General features: G+C 39.8%; 3 protein-coding genes across 7 annotated transcripts; 2 read left to right on the forward strand and 1 right to left on the reverse strand.

Annotated features, from left to right (window-relative positions):
• Positions 1-824: 824 nt before the first annotated feature.
• On the forward strand, positions 825-2,066 carry LOC106940250 (NADH dehydrogenase [ubiquinone] 1 alpha subcomplex subunit 1-like). Its single transcript, XM_015022937.1, has 3 exons — positions 825-1,083; positions 1,160-1,249; positions 1,960-2,066. The coding sequence occupies exons 1-3, from the start codon at positions 982-984 to the stop codon at positions 1,978-1,980; spliced, it is 213 nt and encodes a 70-aa protein (XP_014878423.1). The 5' UTR covers positions 825-981; the 3' UTR covers positions 1,981-2,066.
• Positions 2,067-2,377: 311 nt separating this feature from the next.
• On the reverse strand, positions 2,378-8,282 carry LOC106940248 (NF-kappa-B-activating protein-like). 4 transcript variants are annotated; one of them, XM_015022936.1, is made up of 9 exons: positions 8,053-8,282; positions 5,998-6,448; positions 4,917-4,997; positions 4,765-4,829; positions 4,230-4,322; positions 4,109-4,145; positions 3,837-4,028; positions 3,569-3,718; positions 2,378-2,825 (listed from the first exon to the last, which is right to left on the reverse strand). In XM_015022936.1, exons 2-9 carry the CDS (start codon positions 6,423-6,425, stop codon positions 2,651-2,653), a joined length of 1,221 nt encoding a protein of 406 aa, XP_014878422.1. In that variant the 5' UTR covers positions 6,426-6,448; positions 8,053-8,282; the 3' UTR covers positions 2,378-2,650. The 4 variants fall into 4 exon arrangements, with proteins under 4 accessions (XP_014878422.1, XP_014878421.1, XP_014878419.1 ...); XM_015022935.1 differs by having other exon boundaries at positions 4,109-4,148; XM_015022933.1 differs by having other exon boundaries at positions 4,109-4,151.
• LOC106940247 (transcriptional regulator Kaiso-like) lies at positions 7,399-11,757 on the forward strand. 2 transcript variants are annotated; one of them, XM_015022931.1, is made up of 2 exons: positions 7,399-7,502; positions 9,849-11,757. In XM_015022931.1, the coding sequence occupies exon 2, from the start codon at positions 9,851-9,853 to the stop codon at positions 11,600-11,602; it is 1,752 nt and encodes a 583-aa protein (XP_014878417.1). In that variant the 5' UTR covers positions 7,399-7,502; positions 9,849-9,850; the 3' UTR covers positions 11,603-11,757. The 2 variants fall into 2 exon arrangements, with proteins under 2 accessions (XP_014878417.1, XP_014878418.1); XM_015022932.1 differs by having other exon boundaries at positions 7,492-7,572.
• The last annotated feature ends 547 nt before the right edge of the window (positions 11,758-12,304 follow it).

A 12,304-nucleotide genomic window follows, 5' to 3' on the forward strand; every position in this document is an offset into this window, starting at 1 on the left:
ATTTAAAGTTGAAAAATTGTCCTCTGTAGTGGACATTCGTAATTATTTTCTTTTTTCTGTATCCATCAACCCATCCATACACCCATCCATCCATCCATCCATCCATCCATCCATCCATCCATCCATCCATTCATCCATCCTTTTTCTGCACACCCTTGTCTTTAGTGGGGCCGGGAGGTGCTGGTGCCTATCTCCAGCCGTTCCGGGCGAGAAACTGGGTCACCCTGGACAGGTCGCCAGTCTGTCGCTGGGCAACACAGAGACAGACAACTATGCACACACACTCACACCTAGGGCCAATTTAGAGAGGCCAATTAACCTGACAGTCATGTTTTTGGACTGTGGGAGGAAGCCGGAGTACCCAGAGAGAACCCACCATGCACAGGCAGAATATGCAAACTCTATGCAGAAAGACCCCGGGCTGGGAATCGAACCCAGAACCTTCTTACTAGGCAGCAGTGCTCAATTTTGTCAATGTGAAATTCATTTTTATGTTGATGTATGGATATTTTCTTTGGTACAAACTGGTTGTCATCAAGGTTTAATTTCAAATGCATGGTATTCCGATGTCCACTGTCGTGAACATATGATATCTCAAAAATAAAAACTTTTTTTTCCCAAAAAATGTTTTCAGTATTCTAATTACCTTACAAAGATTGTGGAATTTAAAAAATGGTGACTGGACAATTTTTTTTTTCCTTGTAGTCAGGAGGATAGAGCGTCTCACACTCCATTCCAGTAGGTGGCGGTAACGCACTTTTAAACGTTGTTTGACAACGGTCATGAAAAAGAAGATTCTTGATGCTTTAATTTTGAAAAGTTCATACCGGAAATCATTCCTTCTGGTTACGGAAGTCGGAGCAGAGCGGTCGACATTTTGTTAGCAGCGTTAGCATAATAGACAGATTATCTTGATATTTTTGGAGGACAACGCTGTTCTTGCTGCTTCTTCTTTGTTTCTGGTTGTTGGAGTAACGGAAGATGTGGTATGAAATCCTCCCCGCCTTCGGCCTCATGACAGCCTGCATGATCATTCCGGGCATTTTGACCACACACATTCATAAGTTCACCAACGGAGGAAAGGTGAAGGGTGACTTTGTCAGATGCTGCTAATATCTGCTTTAATATGTGTGACTGCAACTATTTTATCCCCGTACAGGAGAAAAGGATCGCCCGGAATCCATGGCAGTGGTATCTGATGGAAAGGGACAAGAGAGTGTCGGGGACGAATCAGTATTTTACCTCCCAGGTGAATCCGTTTTAAATAATAAAAAACGGCAGCAAAACGAATGGTTTCGGTTATTTACATGCTTTTATTTTCTGGTAAAAATGTTTGGAGAAAGTCCCATCAGCTATACAAAGAATTAGCAGCTAACAATTGGAACCAGCTATTTTCAATATTTGCATACACTATTTAAAATGACAATGCTTATCAGGCAATGTAATGGAATACCTTGTGTTGAAACTCTGGGTGTATTTAAGACTTTTTAGGACCTAAATTTTGGGGTGAGTTTCTTTAAAAACTTGTAAACCTGGACAGTTTTATTGCTATTTGACATTTATTACATGTTGTTTTACCTCCAGTTCTGCATCAGTGCTTATCAGTCAAATATAACCAAAGGTACACCATTAGTGAAATAATTACTTATGGGGAAAAATCCTCAGTGACCAGTGTTGCTGTTTTTTATTGGATTAATCAACTGAGCTCTAACTTTTAGATTTTACAAACTAAAATAACTTAAGTTTCTTTTTTTTGTACAAATCTTTACATTTGGCAAATTCTACAACATATCACCTACAATTGGAGTTGGAGAGAATTAACTGAAATGTTTTCACTTAAAAGCTTAGGTTCAGGGAGATCCAAGATGATATGGAGATTTTATGTGTTTTAAGTCAAACCTGTAGTTTTCCTATAAATATGACTAAAACTGGAGCTCAATAACATTTCTGTCTTTGCAGGGACTCGAGAACATCAAGTAATGGAAGATTAAGAGCAGAAATGTCCATGTTGTAAATTAAATATGTCTTTTAAAAATCAGTTGTGATTAAACTGTTCCTCACTAGAAGTGTTTTGGGTTGTTTTTTTTTTTAAACAAGATTTAGTACGAGTTTTACATGGCTTCTATTTTAATGATTAGCATTTTAAATAGATTTTTAAAGGCATTTACTTGACGCCTACATAACTACAAAATACTTAAAGTATTGTATTTGATCATTTCCACTCTACTGATTTGTAGAAACACATTTGCTCTTTTATGTATATCTTTTGTTGATATTAAGTGTACAAAAAAAGGTTAAAGGTGAACATGTGGTTTGCAGTTATTTGTTAGATTATAAACAAGCTGAAACATTTACATGAACATTTCAGAGGAAGATCTACAGTAAGATTTTTATTTAATTTTCAGAGGTTTTATCAGTTTAACTTCAAGTACAGACAGAACAGTGGAGATAAAAAGGTTTTTATTTCTCTGCTCGTGTGGATAAGAAATAAAACAATTACAATTAGGCTTCACTTTCAGACATTTCTTTATAGTTAAAACATCCTCACAGAAGGAAAACTGAATTTAGGAGCACTCTCAGAAATAAAATATTACACTTTAAGTCACCAGACAAAGCAAATCCTTCCAGCTGAAGGGAAACTAAGCAACAGTCACTTCTCCTCCTTGCCTTTGGTTTTTCTGTACACCATTTCTCTGAAACTCGACAGGATCTTGCTCTCGCGTTTCCTCCTCTCCTCCTGGTTGAAGGAGGCCAGAGCTCGCTTTTCATCCGCGCTGTAGATCTGGTTCTCCTTCCTCAGACGCACGGCCTCCATACGACGATGTCTGCAGGAGGAAAAAGAGATTAAATGTCAGGGTTACAGAAGGTACAAACATGGAAAAAAGCAAAAGAACAATTATATGGGCAAACATGGCCGGCCCAAGGCATATATGAATTAAGCGGCTGATTAGGGCCCCCAAGAACACAACTCTAGCATGACTATAAATAAATGTGTATGTAGCAGGAGATGAACACAAATATATGCCACACTTCACATTTTTGTATATCACATAAAATTCTAATGAAAAATATTTAATATATAGTCGATGGTGTAACATGACAACATGTTCGAGTTATGAATACTTAAAAACACTACACAGATGAAAATTTCTGCTGTGTCAAAATACCTCATATCATAAGTAGAGAAAATGTCCTATTCATACCAGGCTGCAACTAAATTATTTTAATAACTGATTATTCTATCAATTATTTTGACAATCTGAAAATAATTGTCACATTTTTCAGATTTTATTTTAACCACTTAATCTTATTTTATATTATAGATGCAAGGAAATAAATGAATAAAATAAAAATAAAAAAAATCACCATTACCTAAAATGCAATAACAACATTCCTTCAGTGATTTGTTGATCACTTGTAGCTAAAACTACTTCTGAAGCTAAAACTTTGCCACTAGAGTAGTTTTGGGTCTGTATTATCCAGTATTGGTGTTAGTTGATAATTATTCAATAATCAATTCATCACAATTAATCATCTCAGCTCTAATTCACTTCTAAATTTTGCTCACCTGCTGCCGCTCATGACGTAACCAGACTTCTCGAAGTTTGCGATCTCGTCGCTGGTCAGACCGATTTCTCCTCTTCTGGGGATCCGTTTGCCCGCCTTCACGTACTCCGCCATGGCAGCACCTTCACCCGGCAGCAGGGCGTGACCGAAGCTGGAGGAAGACAAAACGGGAGTTTCACAAACACAAGACTCACAAACAAATAAACTGCATGATTTGGTTCCAGAAAACATCTGAAGGGAAATGAGAAAGCAAAAGAAGAGAGACTCACTCCAGCGGTTTGTCATCCTGCGACAGATGAGTGAGTGGCGCCTCCGGACCAACGATGTTCTCATCGACGCCGGTTTTCTCCACCCACATCAGACCACCAGTCTCCTCTTCCTCTTCCTCCGACTCTTCGCTGCTGGAGTCACTGGACTCTTTCCGGCTCTTCTTCGCCTTCTTCTTCTTGGACTTCTTCGACCTGCAACAAAAATCGAGATGTTTCATCGATCAAAACAAAAACGTACCAGAGCATTATTAGTGTAGCAAATGAGAACCTACTTCTTGCTTTTCTTCTTCTTTTTCTTCTTTTTCACTTCTTCTGTGGAAAACAAAGACATTTCAGCTTATAAAAGTAATAAGACGTTCAGAATTGTTGGGTAAAGAAATTAAAATGTTTCACCTTCTGAATCTGATTCCAACTCGCTGTCCTCAGAGTGTTTCTTGGTCTTTCTCTTCTTCGACTTCTTCTTTCTCTTCTTCTTCTTCTTTTCCTCTGTTAAGTAGAGACAAAATAGCTTAGAGCTAAATACAGGTGCTCAAGATTTGCAAGTAAATTGTATTCCAACATACAATCTGCATGTACTGCATGGTTTACCATTTTATTGCTTTTACAAATCAGTCACAAAACCTGGCTTTTTGACAGAAACATTTCTGTAATTTTTTTAAAATTAAATCTGTCAAATGACTGATTTCTACAAAAATAATAAAAACATTTAGCAGGAAATAAGTGATTGTATAAATATTCATCCCTATTAAAAGTGTCTGACCTAATTCTTTTGAAAAAAGAAAAGAAAGAATTAGGTCAGACTAAAAAAGGCAGATTTTGTTGCTCATTATTGATTTGTGAAAGCAACAAAAAGTGTAAAACATCCAAAGGGGCAAATACATTTTATAGGAATTGCGTCAGAAATAATTTCCAGTCAAACAGTTCCTACCCTCTGAACTGGATTCTGAGCTGCTGTTTTTCTCATCTTCTTCAACTGGTGTGAATTCATCAGAGCTAATGGAGAGAAAAGCCATAATTAACACAAACATTCCTCCAAAGCAGAAACGTAGAGAACATCGATGATGGGTTTTCTTCACTCACTCTGGTTCTTTCACTCTTGGAGAATATCCCCAGACTTCAGGACAACCGAGCTCACCGATCCGCTCCCGCTCCTGTAGACGCCTGGAACGTATCACCACATTTATATCAAAAAATATAAATATACATAAATTATGTTTTCTGAAGGCCTTGGAGTTTTGTTAGAGAGAACAAAAATAATCATGAAAACACAGCAGTCAGATTAGAGAGTTCTCATTAGGTTAAAAAAGGGTTTGGTTATAAATCAAATTCCCAAGTTCAAACATCATGCAGTTATACTGCTGAAGATACACTGCAAAACCACAAAATCTTACCAAGTTTTTTTAATTCATAGCACAAACACTTGAAAAAAGACAAAAACAACTTTGTACAAGCTTGGTATACAAGCTTGCTTAGGTCAATAAATCCTTCATATTTCTGAGAAAGTACTAGCTCTTCTTGCAGATTATTTTACTTATAGCAGCAGAAAAATGTCTTTTTATAATCTACCTGTGAAATCAGCACTTTTTAAAATCAATATTAAGGAATTATTGACTTAAAACAAGCGCCTATATCTTCATAAAAAAAAGTTACTTGTAAGTTTGTTCTGTCTTATTCAAGTGAACTAACACATTTGCACTAGAAACCAGACCAGGTAGGATTTTTGTGTTTTTGCAGTGTATGACCCCCAAAATAGAAAGATTACTTAAAGGGCTTAAAGGGACAACTTTAAGCCTTTCAATATTGTGAAGAAGTTCATTTGAGGAACTGAAACGCATATTACATAGATTCACTACAGACTGAGTGAAATATTTCATGCCTTTGTTATAATTGTCATGATTATGCAGACATATACAGAAAACTCAGCAGGACCATGGTAAAACATGGTGGTGGCAGAGTCATGCTATGGCGGTTCAGTTCTTTAGCAGAGATAATGCAGCAGGTCAGATTTGGCGTCAAATGTAAAGAAGATGAACTATCAGAGGCCCAGCTCACGTTGATGCGTGGCGGATGCAGGAATCAAACTTGCATCTTTCCAGTTACCAACCAACCATAGATCACCAAGGAAACAGCTTTTCGTGAACATGAACTGGATTTTTCCTACCTGGCAATGAAAGCCTCCTGCCTCTGCCTCTGGATGTCGTCCCTCTGCTGCTGGTAGTAATAGTCATCTTTGAAGCCGCCGTGTTTTCCATCGCGCTGCTCGGACCAGTGGCCGTGGTTGTTGCTGGTGCTGTTGTTGTGGCGATCCCGGGACCGGGACCTGGATCTGGATCTGGATCTGGAGCGGCTCCGACCGGGACTCCCGATGCGGAATCTTCGGATGTTTCTCGCCTCTTTGAAACGACGCTCCCGCTCCTCTCGCTCCCTCTCCTTGTTGCGGGGCTTCGGGAGTTTGGGCCCAAAACTGTCCGGAGACAGGCTACGCTCTCGGCTACGGTTTCGGCTGCGGGATCGTGTACGGGGTCTCCGGGCCCGAGGATTCGGAGAGTCCCTGCCGCCGTCGGAGCTGGATCGGTCAGACAGAGGCATCCTGTCTGACCTCCGAGGACTTAATGCTTAATAAAGTTACAAAATTAAAGGAAAACAGAGCATAAGACAGGAGATATGGCTTTCTATTTTAGTGCGCAATCAATAACAGGAAGAGATCAGTGGTCCAACGCTTAAAAGGTTCCCTCTGCCTCCCGAATCCACCGAACAATAGTTCCTACTATATTGTAAATCGCCAGTTATTTTCCCCAAAAGTGGCATAAATGAATGAATGAATGCATGAATGAAATTACCACCTCTTCCTTACCAAAACATTTTTCAGTGAGAAAAAAACAAACACTTTTGGCATAGGGAAATTAGGCCCTTATTTTAGGGAGATGAGGCTAAGACCTTTTTCATTATGAATATTTAAAATAAATATCTTAAGTATTTTCTCGCTTTTGCTGATGTGCACAGCCCATGTTTATTCTGAACAAAGAAATATAAAAACTTTCAATCTTTCCTTTAGTTAATTTTATCAAAGCTATTTAGTTTATACTCTTGCAAATGTCCTGGTATTTAAAAGCATTTTAGAGCAGTCTGCTGATCTTGACCGCTTTCTGATTTTTTAAATATTGTTAATGAATGCATTCCCCCCCCCCCTTTATTGTCACAATAGCACCATCATCTGATTAAATCCATTCAAAAGTAAATATAATCAAATTCGTCCTTTGGCATTATTAAAAACACTATGGACTCAATTTTAATATTGTCCATATTCCTAACTTTTAGAAAACGTCTAATGTTTTTGACTTGTTTATTTATTGTATTTTCTTTATAAAACTAAAAAAAATCAAAACAGTGGTGTCCAATGAATACCAAAATTTCGAGTAAAAATTAGTCGAGGGACACAATAATTTCAATTGTTTTAATCAAAATCAGAAAATAAGTGTGTGGTTTCAAAACATGTATTCCCATCTGCTTAACTATGAACTATTATATTTTCATAAAATTAACATTTTTTTTTTTACTGGAAAAGTAATCTCAAATTTAGGTACTTTTATTTTGAAGGTTTCCGGTGGTTCCTGTGGTGCAGCTGTCTGCAGGAAATTTCCGGTCTGTTGTCAGTCGGCAGCGAAGGTAATTATTTACACTCCAGCTTTTTTGACAACTTGCAGGTTTAGATTTGGGTCGGGCATCGGGGGTGCAGGTAAATATTTAATTACCATTTTTTGTGTATAAAAATAGAGCCACTACGTGATTTCTTCATCCGTTTTGTGCAATTAAAAACCCGCATGCTAACAGGATGCTAAGCAGCAGGCCGCGCTTCCTCTTCATTAGAGAGAAGTCATCGTTACCTTTGTTAGCATGCTAACAGCAGCGACTGAATATTTAGTTACGGATATGTTACAGACCGATAATACAATACTTATAAAACCGACATAGCCTGTTTTAATAAAGGTAGTTTCTATGATATTATACGAATTAAAATTTAGCAATTGCCGTATTATTACTAAAACTCTACTATCACTAAGCAACCATTGTTTTAGTTCTCTAAAAGCTCTTAAACAGAATTATATGTTCGCCTTAACTTCATAACAGCCTGTGAAATGATTTCCTTGTGTCCTTCATTTTTAAATAATTATTTGTAGTGACCTTACAGGTGTAGGTTATTTAAATGTCTTCTCGCCTCTTGAACTTCACTCTGTTTCATTGTCAGTTGGATTTTGCGTAATCGCGAGGAGGAAGGCAAACAATGTTTGCTTGTCTTATATTTCTCTATTACAAAGAAAGATATGAAAAGAATAATGTGCATTTGTACTCAATCCCCTTTTACCTGATACTCCTACATAAAATCCAGCGCAGCCAAATTGCCTTCAGATGTCAGTAGATTAGTAGTTATTCCACCTGTTTTTAATTTATTCTGTAGGAATACAGCTGTTCAGTAAAGGTCTCATTAGTGAACAAACGGCACAATAAAACTTAAAGCAGTTCTGTTACAGAATCATATCTAAAGCTAGAACATCTGTTCAGTCCATTGTTAGAAGATTGAACTAGCATTTATGGAAGAGTGGTAGGAAGAGAGCTATTGTTGAATGAAAGCAACAGGAGCTCCTGTTTGCAGTTTGCTGCAAACCAAGTTGTGCGATTGGATCAAAGTTGAACTTTTTGTCCTACTTGTAATATGCGGACATTGCATAACTTTCTAAACAGAACATTTAGTGTAATGTGGCAAGGTGGTGGCAGATAGACCTGTTTCAATAACAATGACACATTCTTCCAGAAGTTATTGTAATAAACAATAACGTTGTTTTGAGACCCTTTTCAATTGTTATATTGATGGTGGGATAATAATGCAAGTTTGCCCTCTCAATGATTGATAAACATATATTTTTAAAGAACAGTCCACACTTTAACTATCAAAATTAAAACTTGACAACCAAAAACAAAAGAAAACAGAAATAAACATAACTGAAACCATTAAACTGGTTTTTGATGTTTATTCAAACAAATTTGCCATTCAAAAATTATTAATCAGACTGGAAATTATTAAGTTCATTTTAGTTATCATTTGCTTAATTGATTAATTGTATCAGGTTTACCATTAAGCAGTACTTTGTTGTTTTGTTCCATCTCATTAAATCCTAATAAAATTTTACATTTAAGTTTATGGTTAAACGTGAGAAGAATTTACATTTTTCTCTATATTGAACTCTGGATATAATTTCATATCTGTTGCACGGGGAGTTATTCTTGTTCTGTGATGATAAATAACTAAGGCGCCCGGAAAATAAACAGATTAGAAGTTGCAGTAACTAGCTGCATTTTCATTAGAAGTGTGCGCAAAACTTTGCCAATATTCTGCTAATGTTCATTAAAAACACAATTTCTACTAAATAAGAAATTAAAATAATACACGTGGATACATCTTTAAAAGTCATGCCAGCAACAGATGTAAACAGTTACATGAGAGAAGTCGGCGTCTTATTCAGGCGTTGGAGCAACAAGCCGCTGATATTTGGAAGCAGCTACGTATGCCATGTTTTGGGTAAATTGTAGCCAACAATTTTATAGAAAAGTTATATATTCAACATTTTAGAATGACGACTTTCTATGAACTGTGTGATGCTGTGAAAACTGGATCCAGCTGCTCATTGTCCAAAAAACAAAAACAAACCATCTTCCTCCTACTACTTCCTGTCGTCTTCTCTGTCATTTTCGCCAGTAGTAACACCTAGCTATTGATGTGACAGTTGTGCAAAAAAAGTGTTTCTGTTGCAGTTTTGGACATTTTTTCCATTTCAGTACGGCTGAAAAACCATCTCAATTTTTACAAAACTTTGTGAGTTTCCATTAAGCAATTAAATTTTTCGTAATTTCAATTTGCGCATCTCTATAGTTAATGGAAACACAGCTGGTGACCACACAGACTCACTGGACTCTGATTTTATTCCGTTTTTGTTTCTTCCTCCTCTCTTTCTGCAGCCATGCCGAGCCTAAAGCTGATATCTGCCACTGACACGCAGTATTCAGCAGCTGTCCTCAAGTCTCTGAACGAGCAGCGGAGCAATGGCTTGTTTTGTGACATCACCATCATCATACAGGACAAGAAATTCAGAGCGCACAAAACAATCCTGTCAGCCTCCAGCACATACTTTCACCAGCTTTTTGCAGTCGCCGGTCAAGTCATCGAGCTCAACTTCATCCGGCCAGAAATCTTTGAGCACATCCTCAACTACATCTACAGCTCCAGGATCATCCGCGTCCGCTCCGACATGCTGGAGGAACTCATCCGCGCCGGAAAGATCCTGGGAGTGAAGTTTATTGCGAACTTGCATTCGCCGCTGTCACAAGTGAAAGGTCTGTCAGGTTTGTCCCAGGAGACGGGAAGCAAGAGCGACGCCTCTACGGAGACAATGCCGGTCATCACAGAGTCCTTCTCCATTTCCGCAGAGGAATTCAATCAGACGAAGAAACCCGGGGGAAACGAGGAGGAGGGCGATGATGTAGTGTTTGTCTCCTGCACCGATGCTCAAACCAGAGCGGCGAGTCTCAAGGCCAACCCTTCTGACATCATCGATTTGGAAAAAGTGGAATCGGAAAATGTTGAATCCAAACAAAGCGAAGATTCGAATCATGTTGCGGCGGATGCAGGGAAAGCAGCCGCCACGCCGAAAACTAACGGCGCAAAGTGTCAGGTGAACAGTTCGGACTGCAGCTCCAGTAACTCCCCGGCGACGCACGCCCAACCAAGCAGCCTCACACCGGGGCCGACCAGTGAAAGCACCGACATGTTGGGAGTCCACAAGAAGCAAGTCGCCGCTTCATCCCAGGACGGCGATCCCAAAATACGGCTTCTGGATGTTTCCGGAGTCTCTGCGAGCAGCGCCAAGGGAACTATAGAGGCGAAACAGACGGTGACCCTCAACACCGGCACGGAAATCGATTCGCTTTCATCCGGATGTAAAGTTTACGCCAACATCGGAGAGGACACATACGACATCGTCCAAATGAAAGAAGACCCAGGAGAAGGAGGATCAAAACCCAACAAAGGGAAAAGAGCTTTAATGGCGACGCCCAAAAAGGCCTTCGACCAGACGCCGCTGTCACCAACACTCAGTCCGAACAGGAAGAAGAACAAAATGGAGCTGGACGATCACTACGAGCTGATCATGGATGGGAAGACTTTCTACGTTTGTGCCGTGTGCAAGCGCCCGTATGTGTGCATCACGAGTCTGCGGCGTCACTTCAACACCCACTCGTGGGAGAAGAAGTACCCGTGTCGCTTCTGCAACAAGGTGTTCGCCCTGGCGGAGTACAGAACTAAACACGAAGTGTGCCACACGGGCGAGAGGCGGTACCAGTGCCTGCTGTGCAACGACATGTTCCAGAACTACCAGGTTCTGTCCCACCACTGCAAGCAAGTCCACAATCAGGACCCGAGCGGCAGGAAGCAGAAAGACGACGGCGACAACAACCTGTACCGCCTGCTGCCGTGTAGGTCGAAGAAGAAGTCGTACGTGACCGACCTGCCGGGAACGCCACTCATATCGGAGGACGGCAGCATGCAGGAGATGAGCCCCGCCGAAATGGAGGCCATGCACTCTTCGGCGCAGAGCGGGATGTACTGGGACGACCTGTTCACCGAGCCGGGTGCTCACATGCAGCCAGACTCCGAGTCGCCGTCGATGAGCTCCCCGACGCAGGGACCCATGGAGTTCGAGTACATCACACCGTAGAGCCGCTGGGAAGCAATCAGTCCGCCGGATATCCTGTGCCTTCTCGGTTACGCTAACTATGTGTTCGTCCTCCAATTCAGATCATGTTTTGTGATTAAATCTAAACCTACCCCAAATTAAAGCTACAGTATGCAAGTTTTATTTTAAAAAAAAATCTGTTAATTTACATGTTTGTTAAAGCTGTTATGATGGTATGAGACAGACGATCTGTGGGAAAATCAATCTCTGTGCTGCTATTGCCTCTGAAAACGTTAATCAAAAACAACCAATCAGAACCAGGAGGTGGGTACAGAAGAGGATTAGAGCCGCTGAGAAAAAAATTCTGCCCTTTTCCTCATAATTCTGACTTTGATCTTTGAATTCTGACTTTGATCTTTGATCTTGGAATTCTGACTTTGATCTTTGAATTCTGACTTTGATCTTGGAATTCTGACTTTGATCTTTAATCTTGGAATTCTGACTTTGATCTTTAATCTTGGAATTCTGAATTTGATCTTTGATCTTGGAATTCTGACTTTGATTTTCTGTGTTGCCCTGCGACAGACTGGCGACCTGTCCAGGTGACCCCGCCTCTCGCCTGGAACGTTCGCTGGAGAGGCACCAGCAGCCCTCCCGACCCCACTGAGGGACAAGGGTGCACAGAAAATGGATGGATGGATCTTCTGAGGTCAAAGTCAAAATTCTAACTTTAATATTAGAATT

This window comes from Poecilia latipinna, unplaced genomic scaffold (assembly GCF_001443285.1).
Source record: "Poecilia latipinna isolate Pla-1442-1.1 unplaced genomic scaffold, P_latipinna-1.0 Scaffold3144, whole genome shotgun sequence".
Taxonomy (NCBI): Eukaryota; Metazoa; Chordata; class Actinopteri; order Cyprinodontiformes; family Poeciliidae; genus Poecilia; species Poecilia latipinna.